Here is a 21,555-nt window from a genome sequence, read left to right on the forward strand (position 1 = left end):
GCATACACAGCAAGACCAAAAACCAAAAGATAACAATTTATAAGATCAAAGATGAACATGTTTCACCAAACCATACCATGAATGTTATTATTGTTGTTTTTGTCACGATATCTGCACTTGTTTGCATAAAGGATAGAACAAAATTTCGCCAAACCCAGTTCACTCGTCGTTTCGAAGCAGTGCCAGTAATTAATTTCTATCTTGAATTTGAAAGAGTAAAAGAAACCAAAATGTTTTATAAATTAACTAAAAGCCATGCTTTTCTAGTTTTACGGTATATTGAATTAAATTAAGAATCACACAAAACCGGTGAAGAGTAAATACTTTCATTTGTCTTTCTGATAAGAATGCAGTTTATTCTAATGTTAGTCTCTTCAATCTTTTATTTCGGCTGTAGAATGACTTAACTCAGATATGTAATTCCAATAGATTTTGTACCCAGTTTTATGCCCAGCAACGAGATCCCGGAAATCTCAGGGTTTTTCCAAATTTTTTGGGACTTAAGTGAGGGAATTCTCGTAAAATTTTCTTTACAACAATTTTGCATAAAATATTACTATCTATACTACAAAAACTGGATTGATTTAGTGTTAGTAGAGAGTCATATAGTAGAGGGTCATATATAATATATACATAATACGAGTACTGAAGTAATTGTTATCTTTACCGACTTGTCATGGGTTTGTTTTAAAAGAAGGTCTATCCCCCCGAGTTATGAATATGATATTTCCATAAACCCAGAGTTTGATTCTAATAATTCTAATGTTTGTGTCTTAAGTCTTTTATTTTGCATACTAAAGAATGTAACACAGCCTAGAGCCTCTTTTATTGTTCGTTTCTTAAGTCTTTCGTATTGTTTATAGGGAAATTTAAAACAGGGATGTAATTCCCACCGCATTGATATACGATTCAGCTTCTGATTTGTTAATTTTTAGATTTTTTATTCGACTTTATGTGGTTCTGCCATGATTTTCAATCAATCTAGTATTCATGTTCTATAGTTCTAGATTTAAAAATTATTCAATTTATTCCAATAAAATATGTATGTATGACTTTAACAAAACCCACAATAACACATAAGACCAATATAAATCAATATCAAATGGTTTTCATTTCAAATCTGATTTATATTAAGACCGTCCTAAATGTTAAAGTATTAATTTTTCTGCACTGAAAAAAATATTGACCTAATATGAAAGATTATGCAACCTAAACTTAAGAAAACGTCATTTGCAAACGATTAGGAATTATTTTTTTTAACCCTCTAATGCCCCAATTTTTTTGCCAGGTGATTACATTTTCAATGTTAACGACACAAAAGCAAGAGAACTAAGCAAGAAAAATTTATACGGTAAAATTCAGCATATGCTGCAAAGCCTCTTGAATAGTTTCAAATAAGTTTTCTTTTTATTTTGCTCATTCGTTAAAGTCGCAAGCCTTCACTGAAAAAACAGTAAACCCACCAGAAAAAAAATTTTGGTTAATTTTAGAAAAGTAAGATTATTTTTAGAAAAATTTTAACTAAACAGTATTACTAACATCACGCCAATATCACAAAACTAAGACAAATTGAAGAAAATTTATTAAACTTAATTAATTTTTTTTTCACTTGTTAAATAAAATTTTGTAGTTTGAAGGAAAAAATTGGTATTCAAAATTGCAAGAATGTCTTTGGTGTCAAACGAGGTTTACGATGGACGCATTTGTAGTAAAATTTACAAATTTAAAGAAGTAATTAACTATTTTGTAAGAAGTACGAATTTAGTAAATATTTATGCTTCATTTGTGTATAATTTTTCCCCGTTTTTAGTTCATCTAAGTAACGTACGCAAATAAAATTTATTAGAGTAAAGAAAACTTTCTCCAAACAGAATAATTCCATGAACTAAAATAAAGTTAAAATGGCTTTAGTGAAATAGAGGGTTCACTTATTTTTGAGTGTGTGAAGTAAAGTAATTATACCCTGCGCCACACTGTGGAACAGGGTATTATAAGTTAGTGCATATGTTTGTAACACCCAGAAGGAGACGAGATAGACACATGGTCTGTCTGTGAACACATTTTTGTGATCAAAGTCTAGGTCGCAATTTAAGTCCAATCGCCTTCAAATTTGGCACATGTTCCTAATTTGGGTCAGAATAGAACCCTATTGATTTTGGAAGAAATCGGTTCAGATTTAGATATAGCTCCCATATATATCTTTCGCCCGATATGCACTAATATGGACGCAGCAGCCAGAGTTTTATGCCGATTTGCTTGAAATTTTGTACAAACATAACACTTAGTCGTATAGTCAAGTGGGCAAAATTTGATTGAAATCGGTTCAGATTTAGATATAGCTCCCATATATATCTTTCGCCCGATATGCACTTATATGGACCCAGAAGCCAGTGTTTTATTCCGATTAGCTTGAAATTTTGCACAAGGAGTACAATTGGTAGTATAGTCATGTGTGCCAAGTTTGATTGAAATCGGTTCAGATTTAGATATAGCTTCCATATATATTTTTCGCCCGATATGGACTTATATGGGCCCAGAAGCCAGAGTTTTGGCCCAATTTGGTTGACATTTTGCAATAGGAGTACAATTAGTAATATAGTCATGTGTGCCAAATTTGATTAAAATCGGTTCAGATTTAGATATAGATCCCATATATATGTTTTTCTGATTTCGACAAAAATGGTCAAAATACCAACATTTTCCTTGTAAAATCGCCACTGCTTAGTCGAAAATTGTAAAAATGACTCTAATTTTCCTAAACTTCTAATACATATATATCGAGCGATAAATCATAAATAAACCTTTGCGAAGTTTCCTTAAAATTGCTTCAGATTTAAATGTTTCCAATATTTTTTTTTACTGAAATTGTGTTCCACCCTAGTGCATTAGCCAACTTAAATTTTGAGTCTATAGATTTTGTAAAAGTCTATCAAATTCTGTCCAAATCGAGTGATATTTAAATGTATGTATTTGGGACAAACCTTTATATATAGCCCCCAACACATTTGACGGATGTGATATGGTATCGAAAATTTAGATCTATAAAGTGGTGCAGAGTATAATATAGTCGGCACCGCCCGACTTTAGACTTTCCTTACTTGTTTTTTGTTTAATATATACCATGTGTGGACTAACTTGCAATTGAGAAGGCGGTGTTAAGAAGTTTTAAGATATCTTGCCATCGGCAAGTGTTACCGCATCCCGATTGTGGATGACAATCTTTAGTACAAGTTTCTATGCAATCCATGGTGGAGGGTACATATGATTCGGCTTGGCCGAACTTACGGCCGTACATACTTGTTATACCCTGCGCCACACTGTGGAACAGGGTATTATAAGTTAGTGCATATGTTTGTAACACCCAGAAGGAGACGAGATAGACACATGGTGTCTTTGGCAATAATGCTCAGGGTGGGTCCCTGAGTCGATATAGCCATGTCCGTCTGTCCGTCCGTCCGTCTGTCTGTGAACACATTTTTGTGATCAAAGTCTAGGTCTCAATTTAAGTCCAATCGCCTTCAAATTTGGCACATGTTCCTCATTTGGGCCAGAATAGAACCCTATTGATTTTAGAAGAAATCGGTTCAGATTTAGATATAGCTCCCATATATATCTTTCGCCCGATATGCACTAATATGGACCCAGCAGCCAGAGCTTTGTACCGATTTGCTTGAAATTTTGTACAAACATAACACTTAGTCGTATAGTCAAGTGTGTAAAATTTGATTGATATCGATTCAGATTTAGATATAGCTTCCGTATATATCTTTCGCCCGATATGGACTAATATGGTCCTAAAAGCCAGAGTTTTGGCCCAATTTGGTTGAAATTTTGCACAGGGAGTAGATTTAGCATTGTAGCTATGCGTGCCAAATTTGGTTGAAATCGATTCAGATTTAGATATAGCTACCATATATATCTTTCGCCCGATATGGACTAATACGGTCCCAGAAGCCAGAGTTTTACCCCAATTTGGTTGAAATTTTGCACAAGGAGTAGAATTAACATTGTAGCTATGCGTGCCAAATTTGGTTCAAATCGGTTCAGATTTAGATATATGTCCCATATACAGCTTTCGCCCGATTTACACTCATATGACCACAGAGGCCAATTTTTAACTCCGATTTAGTTGAAACTTTGCACAGGGAGTAGAATTAGCATTGTTGCTATGCGTGCCAAATTTGGTTGAAATCGGTTTAGATATACATTTAGATATAGCTCCCATATATATGTTTTTCTGATTTCGACAAAAATGGTCAAAATACCAACATTTTCCTTGTAAAATCGCCACTGCTTAGTCGAAATGTTGTAAAAATGACTCTAATTTTCCTAAACTTCTAATACATATATATCGAGCGATAAATCATAAATAAACTTTTTCGAAGTTTCCTTAAAATTGCTTCAGATTTAAACGTTTCCCATATTTTTTTTATTTTTTACTAACATTGTGTTCCACCCTAGTGCATTAGCCGAGTTAAATTTTGAGTCTATAGATTTTGTAGAAGTCTATCAAATTCTTCCAGATCGAGTGATATTTAAATGTATGTATTTGGGACAAGCCTTTATATATAGCCCCCAACACATTTGACGGATGTGATATGGTATCGAAAATTTAGATCTACAAAGTGGTGCAGGGTATAATATAGTCGGCACCGCCCCACTTTAGACTTTCCTTACTTGTTTTTACTACCAATGTATGCCCTAAGGTGAAACATAATATGTTTGAACAATACAAACAATATTTTGTTTGCACCTATACTGAAAATATATATGCTTGAAGCAACATGTGTTTGGGGTATATGTTACAGAAGCGTTTTTTTTTTTTTTTGGGTATATGAAGACTTAATTAGAAGATTTTGCATCTTAGCTTTAAAGTATTTTTTAAATTAAGAGAAAGTTTTTGTCTTTGCATAATATATACTTTGGATTTTAAAACTGAAATTTTTTGTACTTCAATGCTTTGTTAATATATCCCAAAAAAGAGTGTGACTCGATAAATGAAATCAATTTTCTTATTGTAATTTTATAGAGCATACACAAAAAAATTCTAAATCAATCACGAAATTAATTGATCCAATTAATTTTTTAATTGAAATGTCTTCAATCACAGAAATGATAGTATCAATTAAAAAATTAATTGATACTATTAATTTGTATGATTGATTTTTATTTCAATTAAAAAATTTGTTGATTCAATTAAATATTTAATTTAATATTTTTTAAAACTCAAATGAAATTTTTTTCTGTGTAGATTTAAAACTAGATAGGTTCCTAAGAAGTGTTTCCTTTTATTTGTTCTTTATTTTAAAGAAATTTGTCTTTAATATTGCGTGTACCACAATTTACGTTGCATATTCTTCCATATTAGGTCAATATATTTTTCAGTTTAATTTCAATTTCGTAGAACCGAAATTTAAAGTCGTTTATTTTCGCAATCTTTGGCTCAGAATCAATGCAAAAATCCTTAAGTAAAAGGCAAAATCGTTGGATCCAAGTAATCTCTTTTTTTGGGTTCCCATTCCCATTATACAGCCCCGATACACCCCCTCTATCCCATACACAAACTTCTTAACTAGTATATTTGACAACTACCGTTGTGAGTGCTCATATCAAGCATTGCTTAATATGTACGCTTTCAAATGTGCGTATTCATCATACTCTCATTCCTTATACACTCCCACCTGTTCGTAATTCATGGAATTTCATGTTCACACATATCCAAGCCAGCATATGTAGCGAGATTTAAATAAAAAATGCAAATATCAAATAAATAAACTCAAAATTAAAAATACTGCAACAAATCCAAAATAAATTCACACCCCTACAGTTATCGTTTAGTGATCGGTGTGTGAAGATCGCGCGGATAACGAAGAAACAAGATATTTTAAACGGAAATTCGGACAACAAGAACAAAAAAAATCTTAAAATAATATATTTTAAAATCCACTAAATTATTGAAAATGTCTAAGAAAATTATTTTCCAATCATTCTTAAAGGTTCGTGAAAAAGTTTTTTTTTATATTTTTTTAATTAAGAAACAAACAAAAAGAAATCAACTTCAATAAAACTTGTTCCATTTGAGAGCTCACTGGCATTAATTAATGAAATCCGAAAATTTCTTGAAAATATATATATTTAAATTGATTATTAAACAGAGTATTACTTATAGAGATATAAGATTTCAAGAAAGTGAATAACGATATAAATATTTATTATGAAAATGTATGTAAAAACCTGGCATACTAAAATGAACCTACAAAAATGCTCATGCTCTAAAAAACTGTATTGGAAAAAGTATTAAGAATTAATAAAAATAATTACATTTATTTATTTATACATTTAGTGTAACATATACAGAGACCAAAGTGGACTTTTTCGTGAAAACATGAACATTAAAAACCTGACCTATGAAAAATACTACAAAAAGTAGTTAGGAAAGGAACCTAGATTAAAAAAAAAATGGCGCAGGGTATAAAAACTAAAAAGCGTAGTAAAATAAACTAAAAAATACAATAAAAAAATCTAGTGTACTGTGTGGAACAAAGTGAACTATTTCATGAAAAAAAACCAATAGTAAATTTATGTTTCACTAGTAGAAACCAAAATGAAAATGCAAAAAAAACGAATAATTATATGGCGATTCTTTGCAAAACCTAACATAACTTAGAGGGAATGGTTGAAAGAATCAGCTGGATAAATTTTCATAATTTAAAACTACACGGAAGAAAAAGACTGTTTTTCATATGTTTGGGTGTAAAAATTATATGTTTGGAATGCAAATTTTTTAAAACAATATTTTTAGGTGCAAGCATATAATGTTCATGAACTAGCAAAACATGTTTGGGGCATATATGTTAATATGTTAGAACCTATTATGTTTGGGACATAAAATGTTTGTAAATATAATATGCTTAGATGCAAACATATATTAATTTAGAAATGTAAACATATATGTGTTTAGAAAGTGAGACCTAGAGAGTATGCTGCAAGTAAAATAATGAAATTAACCAATTGGAGCCTTAAAAATATATCCACACAAAAAAAAATTAATTAAAATTTTTTTCTACCAGTGTATGCCCTAAGGTGAAACATAATATGTTTGAACAATACAAACAATATTTTGTTTGGACCAATCCCGAAAATATATATATACTTAAAGAAAAATGTGTTTGGGGTATATTGTACAGAAACGATTTTTTTTGAGGGTGTACATAGTACATAAAATGGGTAAAACAGTGTCTAAACCCAATAATTATGATAATTTTTTCGGATTTTCGAAATAACCCATTTGGATAATTAAATGTTGCCAAAAATGTGTACCTTTTCAAAACATCCTACCCTGGAAAAATATTAATGTTATAACTATAAGAATAGACTAAATAAATAATAATAAGTATATACGGCCGTAAGTTCGGCCAGGCCGAATCTTATGTACCCTCCACCATGGATTGCGTAGAAACTTCTACGAAAGACTGTCATCCACAATCGAATTATTTGGGTTGTGGTATCTTAAAACTTCTTAACATCGCTTTCTAAATTGTGAGGTAGTCCATACGTGGTATATATTAGACAAAAAAGGTATGTATAGGTAAGTCTACAAATAATTGCGAATCGATTTGGACTTTTGCACGGTACATAGAGAGCCAGAATTGTAATATGGCGGTCGCTTATATGGGGGCTATATACAATTATGAACTTGATATGGACCAATTTTTGTGTGATTGGGGATCGATTTATATGAGGGCTATATATAACTATAGACCGATATGGATCAAGCTAGGCTAGCACAATGTACCAAATTTCAACTGACGCAGATGAAATTTGCTTCTCCAAGAGCAAATCTTGGTATCGGTTTATATGGGGCTATATATGATTACGGACTGATATGGACCACTTTTGGCATGGTTGTTAAATGTCATATACGTACCAAATCTCAACCAGATCGGATGAATTTTGCTTCTCCAAGAGGCACCGGAGGTCAAATCTGGGGATCGGTTTATATGGGGACTATATATAATTATGGACTGATATAAACCAATTCCTGCATGGTTGTTGGATACCATATACTAACATCACGTACCAATTTTCCACCGAATGGGATGGATTTTGCTCTTCCAAGGGGCTCCGGAGGTCAAATCTGGGGATTGGTTTATATGGGGGCTATATATAATTATGGACCGATTTCGACCAATTTTTGCATGTGTGTTTGAGGCCATGTATTAACACCACGTTCCAAATTTCATCTGAATCAGATGAATTTTGGTCTTTCAAGAGGCTCCGGAGGTCAAATCTGGTGATCGGTTTATATGGGAGCTATATATAATTATGGACCGATGTGGACCAATTTTTGCATGGTCATGAGAGACTACACCATGTACCAAATTTCAGCCGGATCGGATGAAATTTGCTTCTCTTGGAGGCTCCGCAAGCTAAATCGGGGGATCGGTTTATATGGGGGCTATATATAATTATGGACCGATGTGGACCAATTTTTGCATGGTTATTATAAACCATATACTAACACCATGTACCAAATTTCAGCCGGATCGGATGAAATTTGCTTCTCTTAGAGGATTCGCAAGCCAAATTTGGGGGCCCGTTTATATGGGGGCTATACGTAAAAGTGGACCGATATGGCCCATTTGCAATACCATCCGACCTTCATCAATAACAACTACTTGTGCCAAATTTCAAGTCGATAGCTTGTTTCGTTCGGAAGTTAGCGTGATTTCAACAAACCGATGGGCGGACGGACATGCTCAGATCGACTCAGAATTTCACCACGACCCAGAATATATATACTTTATGGGGTCTTAGAGCAATATTTCGATGTGTTACAAACGGAATGACAAACTTAATATACCCCCATCTTATGGTGGAGGGTATAAAAATAAACTATTTTTTGTTGGACCCATCATGATATAGATATGTACATATGGATATACTGATCGAAGATCCAGCTACAATGTCCCTTCAATTATTCATCTATTTGCTATTCGTAAAGCAGAAACTGGAATCATTAACTGATTTTCATACATTTGGTAAAGAGATTTTTTAAATTCCGATAAAATCGACTATGCACGCAAATCTGGGAGTTATGTTTACCCTATGTGCAGGAACTTCACTGCACTCTAAATACGTAGGTTAATATGTGCGGATTTGGATACAAATCGATAAAGACAAACATGAAATGGAGAGGTCATCTGATCTTAGATCATTCATTAAAAAATGAATTTTCTTTTTTCTCATCAAAAACTATCTCATTGTTTCCTGAAAATCTTTCTATAAACGGCTGGCAAAGGGGAGGTAGACATTCAAAGAAAGTACATGAATGGAAATAACCTTAAAAATATAGAAAATTTAATTAAAATTTTATTCTACCAGTGTATGCCTAAGGTGAAACAAATTTTTTAAACAATACAAACAATATTTTGTTTGGACAAATCCTGAAAATAGATATGCTTGAAGCAAAATGTGTTTGGGGTATATGTTACAGAAGCGATTTTTTTTTGAGGGTGTGGACTGGTCAGCGCTAAGCCCCGATTTAAATCCTTTAAAAAATCTCTGGGGCATATTATCCGCTAAGGTATTTGCGAAGTCCAAGCAATATACAACACCCAAAGAACTGAAGTCTGCAATTACGTCGGAATGGGTAAAAATCGATATGGCAACTCTGAAAAACTTGGTATGTTCTATGCCTCACCTATTACAGCAAGTTCTAATAAACAAGGGAAATACTATATCGTATTAGTTAATCAAAATATCTTAATTTTATTTTAACATATAACTAAAATATAATTTTGCACATATGAATATTTTCTATGACTAAACATTTAAGTATGGATTTTCTATAAAAGCAAACGTTAAGTAAAGGTTTAATTTATGTATTTTAGTAACGTACAAAAGTGTAAATAAAATAATAAAAAAATATTTTCAATAAAAGTTCTTTATAAGACTATAACATAAAGACAAGATTGCCAAAAATTATTTTCGCAGCGCAATAGGTTTTCAAAATTTTAAAAAAATCAGAGAAGTTACTTTGTTTTTAAAGCATCGGGCGCTATAGAGGTCCCCTCCCACTATCCACACATAAAAAAATGACAAGTTTTTATCTCATATGTTAAATGTTTAACTATCAAAAAACTAAGTTGCAAAATTTTTTTGAACCCCACCATGAGTTATATAATTTACGGAATTTTTGTTGGTGATAAATAGGAGGCCCCAATTTGTTTACAAAATAATTGTAAATATTTACCTAAAGCTGCATAACATATATGACAAAAAATTCGTTTAAGATCATTAAAAGTATTAAAATTTTTAAAATTGTATATACAACAAAACATTAGTGTCAAATTACCTATGCTTGCATATAAAAATTCCTTCATAGTTTTGATTGCATTCTCATTTATATTTCTATTTAAAACCTGCTCTTAATAATTTTGGCCTTTAGAACTTGATTTCCAATTTTATTTGTATTTAATGAATTTAAAAAATAAAATTTCATTTGAAGACTTTCTGATTTATGAAAACGGTTTTTGGTTAAAATTCTGCAATTTCTCTTTTTGTATAGCATATGTGTACACTGGAAAAAACCATGCCCGGTTCCAAAAATATTGTCTTTACAATAATGATTTTTGTATTGATTTCTAGCCAAAGAAGCGAAAAATTGAAGTATGGGCACAATCCTCTTTTAAATTTGGCTTTTGGGTACTTTATTCTGGAAAACAGATTGTAATTCAATAATTTGTTAGCTTTTTTCTTCATGTGCTATCAAAGTCTATTATAAACGTGTTAGTAGCGACTACTTAAATTCCCAAATTCAGAATCGACTGCAAGTAAAAACAACTAAGGAAAGTCGGGCGGGGCCGACTATATTATACCCTGCACCACTTTGTAGATCTACATTTTCGATACCATTATCACGTCCGTCAAATGTGTTATGGGCTATATATAAAGGTTTGTCTCAAAAACATACATTTAAATATCACTCGATCTGGACAGAATTTGATGGACTTCTACAAAATCTATAGACTCAAAATTTAAGTCGGCTAATGCACTAGGGTAGGACACAATGTTAGTAAAAAACAAGTAAGGAAAGTCTAAAGTCGGACGGGGCCGACTATATTATACCCTGCACCACTTTGTAGATCTACATTTTCGATACCATATTACATCCGTCAAATGTATTGGGGGCTATATATAAAGGTTTGTCCCAAATACATACATTTAAATATCACTCGATCTGGACAGAATTTGATAGACTTCTACAAAATGTATAGACTCAAAATTTAAGTCGGCTAATGCACTAGGGTGGAACACAATGTTAGTAAAATAATATGGGAAAATATTTAAATCTGAAGCAATTTTAAGGAAATTTCGCAAAAGTTTATTTATGATTTATCGCTCGATATATTTGTATTAGAAGCTTAGGAATATTAGAGTCAGTTTTACAACTTTTCGACAAAGCGTAGGCGATTTTACAAGGAAAATGTTGGTATTTTGACCATTTTTGTCGAAATCAGAAAAACATATATATGGGAGCTATATCTACATCTGAACAGATTTCAACCAAATTTGGCACGCATAGCTACAATGCTAATTCTACTCCCTGTTCAAAATTTCAACTAAATCGGAGTTAAAAATTGGCCTCTGTGGTCATATGAGTGTAAATCGGGCGAAAGCTATATATGGGAGCTATATCTAAATCTGAACCGATTTCAACCAAATTTGGCACGCATAGCTACAATGGTAAATCTACTCCCTGTGCAATATTTCATCCACATTGGGCCAAAACTCTGGCTATTAGAACCATATTAGTCCATATCGGGCGAAAGATATATATGGGAGCTATTTCTAAATCTGAACCGATTTCAATCAAATTTTGCACACTTAACTGCACTACTAATTGTACTCCTAGTGCAAAATTTCAAACAAATTGGGCCAAACCTCTGACTTCTAGGACCATATTAGTCCATATCGGGCGAAAGATATATATGGGAGTTATATCTAAATCTGAATCGATTTCAATCAAATTTTGGCCACTTGACTATACGACTAAGTGTTATGTTTGTACAAAATTTCAAGCAAATCGGTATAAAACTCTGGCTGCTGGATCCATATTAGTGCATATCGGGCGAAAGATATATATGGGAGCTATATCTAAATCCGAACCGATTTCTTCCAAAATCAATAGGGTTCTATTCTGACCCAAATGAGGAACATGTGCCAAATTTGAAGGCGATTGGACTTAAATTGCGACCTAGACTTTGATCACAAAAATGTGTTCACAGACAGACGGACGGACGGACGGACAGACGGACATGGTTATATCGACTCAGGGACCCGCCCTGAGCATTATTGCCAAAGACTCCATGTGTCTATCTCGTCTGCTTCTGGGTGTTACAAACATATGCACTAACTTATAATACCCTGTTCCACAGTGTGGCGCAGGGTATAAACAAGTATATACGGCCGTAAGTTCGGCCAGGCCGAATCTTATCCCTCCACCATGGATTGCATAGAAACTTATACTAAAGACTGTCATCAACAATCGAATTACTTGGGTTGTGGTATCTTAAAACTTCTTAACGTCGTTTTCTGGCACAATGTACCAAATTTCAACTGACTCGGATGAAATTTGCTCCTCCAAGAGGCTCCAAAACTAAATCTCGGGATCGGTTTATATGGGGGCTATATATGATTATGGATTGATATGAACCACTTTTAACATGACTGTTAAATATCATATACTACCATCACGTACCAAATTTCAACCAAATCGGATGAATTTTGCTTCTCCAAAAGGCACCGGAGGTCAAATCTGGGGATCGGTTTATATGGGGGCTATATATAACTATGGACCGATGTGGACCAATTTTTGCATGGTTGTTAGAGACCACATACTAACACCATGTACCAAATTTCAACCGGATCGGATGAAATTTGCTTCTCTTAGAGGCTCCGCAAGCCAAATTTGGGGGTCCATTTATATGGGGGCTATACGTAAAAGTGGACCAATATGGCCCATTTGCAATACCATCCGACCTACATCAACTACTTGTGCCAAGTTTGAAGTCGATAGCTTGTTTCGTTCGGAAGTTAGCGTGATTTCAACAGACGGACGGACGGACATGCTCAGATCGACTCAGAATTTTACCGCGACCCAGAATATATATACTTTATGGGGTCTTAAAACAATATTTCGATGTGTTACAAACGGAATATCAATGTTAATATACCCCCATCCTATGGTGGAGGGTATAATATGGGAAACATTTAAATCTGATTTATTTATGATTTATCGCTCGATATATATGTGTTAGAAGTTTAGGAAAATAAGAGTCATTTTTACCACTTTTCGACTAAGCAATGGCGATTTTACAAGGAAAATGTTGATATTTTGACCATTTTTGTCGAAATAAAAAAAACATATATATGGGAGCTATATCTAAATCTGGACCGATTTCAACCAAATTTGGCACGCATAGCTACAATGCTAATTCTACTCCCTGTGCAAAATTTCAATTAAATCGGAGTAAAAGATTGGCCACTGTGGTCATATGAGTGTAAATCGTAATATGGGAGCTATATCTAAATCTGAACCGATTTCAGTAAAATTTGGCACACTTGACTACACTACTAATTGTACTTCTAGTGCAAAATTTCAACCAAATTGGGGTAAAACTCTGGCTTTTGGGGCCGTATTAAAGGGTGATACGGTCAAAATTTGGTCAAGGGAAAACGCGTGTAAATCGGTGAAATCGTTTATTTAAAAAATCAAATTAAATTTCTTTTTCGACTTCAATTAGTATAAAATTATATATATATATATATATATATATATATATATATATATATATATATATATATATATATATATATATATATATATATATATATATATATATATATATATATATATATATATATATATATATATATATATATATATATATATATATATATATATATATATATATATATATATATATATATATATATATATATATATATATATATATATATATATATATATATATATATATATATATATATATATATATATATATATATATATATATATATATATATATATATATATATATATATATATATATATATATATATATATATATATATATATATATATGTGGGAGCTATATCTAAATCTGAACCGATTTCAATAAAATTTGGCACACTTGACTATAGTACTAATTGTTCTTCTTGTGCAAAATTTTAAGCAAATTAGGGTAAAACTCTGGCTTCTGGGGGCCATATAAGTCCATATCGGGCGAAATATATATATGGAAGCTATATGTAAATCTGAATCGATTTCTTCCTAAATCAATAGGGATCTATTCTGAGCCAAAACACATACTTGTGCCAAATTTGAAGTCGATTGGACTAAAACTGCGACCTAGACTTTGATTACAAAAATGTGTTCACGGACAGACGGATATGGCTATATCGACTCAGGAGTCCACTCTGAGCATTTTTGCCAGAGACACCATGTGTCTATCTCGTCTCCTTCTGGGTGGTGCAAACATATGCACTAACTTATTATACCCTGTACCACAGTGTGACGCGGGGTATAACAACTTTAAAAGTTTTAAAACACATCTCTCATATTAAAACGCTTTTTAGCCAAGATGCACTCAAAAAAAGTTTACTTGAATCCAAAGATTTTAACCTTCCATTAAGGATTTTGGTATTGATTCCGAGCCAAAGATTCGGGTTCTTTAAGATAAGTAAATTTTTTTGCGACCTATCTGGCTTTAAATCTAGGATCTATAAAATTAAAATTAGGATACAGATCTCATTTATCGAATTTTCATTCTATTTTTCCGATATATTAATAAAGCTATTTACGTACAAACAAATGCCAGTTTAAAAATTCAAATTATGATGGATATTTCGAAGTAAAAACATATTTTCTTACTTCCAAAAAACTTTAAACCAAAGATGCTAAATCCTCAAAATAAGTCTTAGCCTATATTTGAAGCGTTTTTATCTTAAATCTAAAGATTCAATATTTCAGTTAATTTAAGGACGATTTCTTTAAATCAAAAAGTGTGTCCTGAATTTAATGAAAAAATTTTTGGAAGCAAAGATTATAAACTTTCTTTTAATTAAAATTTCATTATTAAAAAAAAAGAAAAAAAGTGTGTAAATTGTAAATATTTTTTTATCACGTAAATATTTTTTTCAGTGTGCAAAAAGTCAACAAATTTAAAGTTGATTTCCTTAATTTTGAAAAAAAAATTTCAGAAATATCGAACCCAAGTTGATCTTAGTAAAGCGAAATTTTCTTGGTTATTAGGATACCCAATTTTTTCAGTCGAATCACTTATCGACTTTTGGACAAAGAAACAAACTTTATATCAGAGAAATGTGTCTTCTATGATAATGAAAATTCGCTTTCGTATTTTAAGAACATGAAATCTTAAGCATCGATCCTTCAATTAAAATTTCATTAGTTAAACAAATTTGAGTAAAATGTGTATCCTAAATGTTTAAGTTGCATAATCGTTCATATTAGATCAGTATTTTTTCAGTGTAGTTAAAAATCCAAAAACGTAAGTAAATTGTCGTAATTTTAACAAAGCATTATGGAAATGCCAAAGAAATGGAAGACAATTTAATTAAATTTACGCACGAGAGTTCAGTTTTTCCATATAAAACTGTGTAGCTTTGTTTAAATTGTTTCACAACAAAATATTTATGAAAAATTCCAAATTTCCAAATTCCAATATTGATGTCATTCAATGATCTCGAACGTTTGTTCCCACTTTTTTTTAAGTTAGTCATAAAATGTCTATTAAAGTAATAATCAGATCATGGGAATATTCTACTCAGAAAATGACCTGTCCACAGAAGTAAATTCAGTAATAAACATTTTATTTTATTGATGGGATGGCATTTATATTCATAATTATGAATTTGTAAAGGGGTAAAATAATAACAATTGTATGAAAAAGAATAATTTGAAATATTGAGTGAATGTCATTAGATTAACACGTACTATGATTTGTTGAAATGAGCAAGTTACCATGTTGGTTTCCTCAATGGATGACATGCTACAAATACTTGAAATGATTTTAGTAAACAAAGCCAAAAAACACACACTTTGAGTGTTCTAATTTATGGCAAAAATCAAATTTATTAATTTCTGCTAATAACAGTTAATTTTTTTCCTTATTCTTTTTTCAGGTTTCATTGGTGATGCCCATATTCGCGATGTGGTTTATTGCCTCCAGCATGGGCGACACAAAACCTCTGGATCGTAATGCCTACACCATCTACTACCACAATAAGGCGGCCAATAAAGATGGTGATTACAAATATGATTTTCAAACATCCAATGGAATTACAATGAAGGGAGCTGGTAATGCCCATGGATCTGTTGGTGCTATACAATATGTCTCACCAGAGGGTTTACCCATCACATGGACATTTGTAGCGGATAGCAATGGTTATCATCCTGAAGGTGACCATATACCAATGAGGCCAGAGTATATTGATAGAGCATTGCAATATATACGTACGCATCCTGCGATTGATGAGAAAAAATCTCGTAGCCTGTGATCTGCATTAGCATTATGAACATCCATCTATCACTTCAGCTCCCCCTAAACCCCATGTACAATTTCTATTTAGAATTATTTAAATAAATATTGAAATTAGTGGTAGTTACAAAGACAATATTTTTCCCCATGTGAAAACCCCGAATAATATTGGGAGTGGTTTTAAAAAATATTTTGTGGAAAAACTAAAACAATTCCAAAACTACCATGCTGTTGAACCAAAAATTTCATTTCAGAAACTAGATTTATATACAGAAATAATACAAACTAATTAGGTTAGACTCATATATATATTTAATAAACGTATATACATGAATACTTTACAATTTAATAAAAAAAAACAAGTCTTCTCCACTATTTGAAAACGCAACGCCACTACGAGTATGTACACGTAAAAAAATAATTCTTTCCTCCCAAACTAAATTTTAGACAAACAAAGTTCGTTTCTCATTTGCTTTTCGTTGAAAGGAAGTGTTTTTGGAAGAAAAGTATATACTTTTTGTGATAAACGTTTATTCTTTTCCAGGATGTAAAAACAATTTCATAAAGACTAACTCAAAAAAATTTTTTTTTCTGCCTAATTGCATTTTCCCTCACATCTTTCTCACTTCCACGAAGTTTTTTAGTTCTTAGCACCTTTTTCTATAATACAAACAATGTAGAAGAAATTATAGGATTTTATATTTTTTTTTAATTTTTTTTTTACCTTTCGCCTGGACGGAGAATCGAACCGCGGACCATGCAATTTGTAAGCCAACACACTATCCACTGAGCTATGTAGCCGTTATTGTCATCAATAGACAATTACCCATATAAGTTATATTTATATAGCATAGCTTGCGGCGCCCACGAGGCGATTAAACAAAGTTTATTTAACAGAAAAATACATTTAGTTGGGCACCGTGGAGCAGTGGTTGATACGTCCGACTTGCATGCCAAGGGTCGTGGGTTCGATCCCTGCTTCGACCAAAGTTTTTTTTTTACATATATTCCAGATATGATCGGAAGATTCCGAAAAAAAGTTCAACAGTACATTCTACTATAAATAAACATTCTACTATTTTTACTATGAACGGTAAAATGTGTCTTATTAAACACCTAAAGTCCGAAAAGAACAGTGTTTGATATAAACGAAATGGACTGTGTTGTTGGTTCAAAAATAACTTTTTTTATTGAAAAAATAAACATTTTGTAACAAACGAATTTTTTTGGCGATAAAAGACTCTAACAAAAGAAAAACGTTTTCGGTACACGTTTTCCAAACGTTTTTTTTTTCTTTGCGTGTAACATAGATAAGAAACTCGTAATATACTTGAAACCTTACTTAGAAAAATTCTTCAACGCCAATATCCTATTTTTCACATTTTGCATATTCCTTCTATGAGTGTACTATATATACAAAAGCCGATTTCTTGAATAATCGATTTTTTTAATAGAAGTCGACAGTAAAATTTCATAATATTCAATAAATGATTCGAGTCGACTTTTTATTGACTTTTCATAATGAGCATGGACTGATAGACTTTTTTATAGAGGAACGACTTCTGTTAAATGCAATTTGTATACCGAAAAAAATAATCTGTTTCGTGCGAAAATTTACATAAATATATATTGAAAAATTTACATAAATATATATCGTGCGAAAATTTACATAATTACCCATGTTCCCTAAATCCACTTCCATGTGAATGTGAATCAATTCCACGATTTTCGTGTTCTACAATCCACTTTCACCGGAATTTTCGTGAAATCAATTCACTTGCAAAAGTCTTGGTGAAAGTTGAATTATGTCCAAGATGGATGTATTTCCGGTTAAAAAAAGTACTCGCGTAAAAAATTTGAAATGTTTTATATTTAATACATGAGTTTTATTAAAGCGTCATTTTTAATTCAAAAATAATAATAAGTTTATTGATTCCACTTATTTTGATTTCCGCCTTAGTGAATTTTTGGGTGATTTGTGCAACCCAGCTGGTTACAGAAAAGTTCAAAAAAGAACGTGGAATTAAGAACACCAAATTTTCACGTTCGTGTATTTGACGTGGATAGTGGAAGTGGAATTGAAGTGGATATCCGAACACGGGTGAATATATTGACTTTCTTGCTATTTCTGAGTACTGTAAAAAAAATTGAAACATGTACAAAAATTTTAATTTATACCAACGTTCAGTTCATAGAATTTTTGAGACATACTTGGAATAAAGAAAATTTCTTTGAGCTGGGAAAAATTTCTTAAAATATTTATTTTTTTTTTTTTTGTTGTCAATAAATATAAGTTAATTTTAACATCAGTTTAACAATGGACTTTTTATTTTTGTATGTTGTCTAATTGATCGCAACGAGAAAAACCGTTAAAGGTCTGAAAATCGACACAGGAAGCTCATTTAGAGCCAACGATAGAATTGCTAAGTTATCAAAAAGTCGAAAAATCTAGTTTTTAATAATTTTCGTATTCTATGCTCACAATAGCTAATACGTATATTTCTTTTACAAAAAAATTTTCGAAGAAGTTGTAAAATTTCAATAGGCTTGTGTTCTTTTATTACTGGGCTAAATAACATAAGAAGTCGAAAAATCAAATGTTGAGTAGTTTTCAAAATTGTAAAAATATTCAATTAAAATTTTAAAAAATATTCATTTAAATATTTAATCGATTCAACGCATTATGTAATATTGTTAATAGTCAATTAATTTTTTAATTGAAATGAGGGTACAAATCATTGTAGCTCCGAAGCTTTTCCGAGATCAATAAATTTAGTAATAGATTTTAAAAGTATATTTTCAAATGACCTGCGATCAATTGAGATTTCAGCCGAAATCTACTTAAGTTTGAACGTAGTATAATACATATAACGTTTTCTTCATTCACCATAGATGTTCATTGTGAATTTCTTGTATAATAAATTTTAAATAATTAGCAAAGTAAAATTCTATATCATTGTAATACTGTTTCTCTTTTTAAAATCTTGGAAAAGCTGTTGTATTCAAGAATTTTTTACAGATATAATTTTATCTCATTTTTAGTTTTTTTCAAAATTTTACAAACCTATGGTGTTTTCTTTTCTGAAAACAAGTACGCCTTATGCGTATCTATTTTATTTTTGTACTGGATACGACATTTGTAGAGCCAACTCTAATGGTGGCTTACCGCTAGACAAGTTTGAACGCACTACTTGGGAAATAAGATGAAAACAAAAGAACTAAATTGAAATAGTTGATTGCTCTACCATATATTATTAGTACCAAATATTATTATTATTATTACAGTATATTACATGGAATTTATTTATATAAAATCAACTTTCTGGAATGAAAATTTTGGTTCCACGCAATTTAATATATTAATAACTGATAGTATTTTAATGCGGGAAATGATCGAAATCCCCATAATTGTTAACGTTTACATTATTATTAGAACAAAAATGTAAAACTTTCTAGAAAATATTTTGTTGATTTACCAAATAAACACTAAAAATGTCTGCTGTTATCAAAATAATTATAATTATGTATATTTGTTTTTATACCCTCCACCATAGGATGGGGGTATATTAACTTTGTCATTCCGTTTGTAACACATCGAAATATTGCTCTAAGACCCCATAAAGTATATATATTCTGGGTCGTGGTGAAATTCTGAGTCGATCTGAGCATGTCCGTCCGTCCGTTGTTGAAATCACGCTAACTTCCGAACGAAACAAGCTATCGACTTGAAACTTGGCACAAGTAGTTGTTATTGATGTAGGTCGGATGGTATTACAAATGGGCCATATCGGTCCACTTTTACGTATAGCCACCATATAAACAGAGCCCCAAATTTGGCTTGCGAATCCTCTAAGAGAAGTAAATTTCACCTGATCCGGCTGAAATTTGGTACATGGTGTTAGTATATGGTCTCTAACAACCAAGCAAAAATTGGTTCACATCGGTCCTTAATTATATATAGCCCCCATATAAACCGATCTCCAGATTTGGCTTGCGGAGCCTCTAAGAGAAGCAAATTTCATCCGATCCGGCTGAAATTTGGTATATGGTGTTAGTATATGGTCTCTACCAACCATGCAAAAATTGGTCCTTATTGGTCCATAATTATATATAGCCCCCATATAAACCGATCCTCCGATTTGGCTTGCGGAGCTTCTAAGAGAAGCAAATTTCATCCGATCCGGCTGAAATTTGGTACATGGTGTAAGTATATGGTCTCTAACAACCAAGCAAAAATTGGTTCACATCGGTCCATAATTATATATAGCCCCCATATAAACCGATCTCCAGATTTGGCTTGCGGAGCCTCTAAGAGAAGCAAATTTCATCCGATCCGGCTGAAATTTGGTATATGGTGTTAGTATATGGTCTCTAACGACCATGGAAAACTTGGTCCACATCGGTCCATAATTATATATAGCCCCCATATAAACCGATCCCCAGATTTGACCTCCTGTCCTTTTGGAGAAGCAAAATTCATCTGATCTGGTTGAAATTTGGTACGTGCTGGTAGTATATGATATTTAACAACCATGCCAAAAGTTGTCCATATCAGTCCATAATCATATATAGCCCCAATATAAACCGATCCCGAGATTTGGTTTTGGAGCCTCTTGGAGGAGCAAATTTCATCCGAGTTGAAATTTGGTACATTGCGCTAGTATATGGCGGTTAACAACCATGCCTAACTAGGTCCATATCGGTCTATAGTTATATATAGCCCTCAGATAAATCGATCCCCAATCACACAAAATTGGTTCATATCAAGTTCATAATTGCATATATAGCCCCCATATAAGCGACCCCCATATTTCAATTCTGGGTCTCTACGTACCGTGTAAAAGTCCATGTTGATTCGTAATTATTTGTAGACTTACCTATACATAACTTTTTTGTCCAATATATACCACGTATGGACTAACTCACAATTTAGAAAACGATGTTAAGAAGTTATAAGATACCACAACTCAAGTAATTCGATTGTGGATGA

At 32.0% G+C, this 21,555-nt stretch overlaps 2 protein-coding genes across 3 annotated transcripts in view; one reads left to right on the forward strand and one right to left on the reverse strand.

The window, feature by feature from the left end:
• The window catches only part of LOC142232805 (pupal cuticle protein Edg-78E-like), a 240,630-nt gene that overhangs the window by 200,048 nt on the left and 19,027 nt on the right, over positions 1-21,555 (reverse strand). The gene's annotated exons all lie outside the window — the stretch shown is intronic.
• Cpr78Ca (Cuticular protein 78Ca) lies at positions 5,856-16,701 on the forward strand. Of its 2 annotated transcripts, none has more exons than XM_075305159.1 (2): positions 5,856-5,996; positions 16,210-16,701. In XM_075305159.1, exons 1-2 carry the CDS (start codon positions 5,961-5,963, stop codon positions 16,582-16,584), a joined length of 411 nt encoding a protein of 136 aa, XP_075161274.1. In that variant the 5' UTR covers positions 5,856-5,960; the 3' UTR covers positions 16,585-16,701. The 2 variants fall into 2 exon arrangements, with proteins under 2 accessions (XP_075161274.1, XP_075161273.1); XM_075305158.1 differs by lacking the exon at positions 5,856-5,996 and adding an exon at positions 15,700-15,875.

The sequence above is a fragment of the Haematobia irritans genome, chromosome 4 (assembly GCF_050003625.1).
Source record: "Haematobia irritans isolate KBUSLIRL chromosome 4, ASM5000362v1, whole genome shotgun sequence".
Taxonomy (NCBI): Eukaryota; Metazoa; Arthropoda; class Insecta; order Diptera; family Muscidae; genus Haematobia; species Haematobia irritans.

Bases quoted from the DNA above. Each gene is read 5' to 3' on its own strand.
- Cpr78Ca (XM_075305158.1), top strand. From the start codon at position 15,837: ATGGGAATATTCTACTCAGAAAATGACCTGTCCACAGAA. The intron at 15,876-16,209 runs GTAAATTCAGTA...TTCTTTTTTCAG, and splicing joins AAAATGACCTGTCCACAGAA to GTTTCATTGGTGATGCCCAT.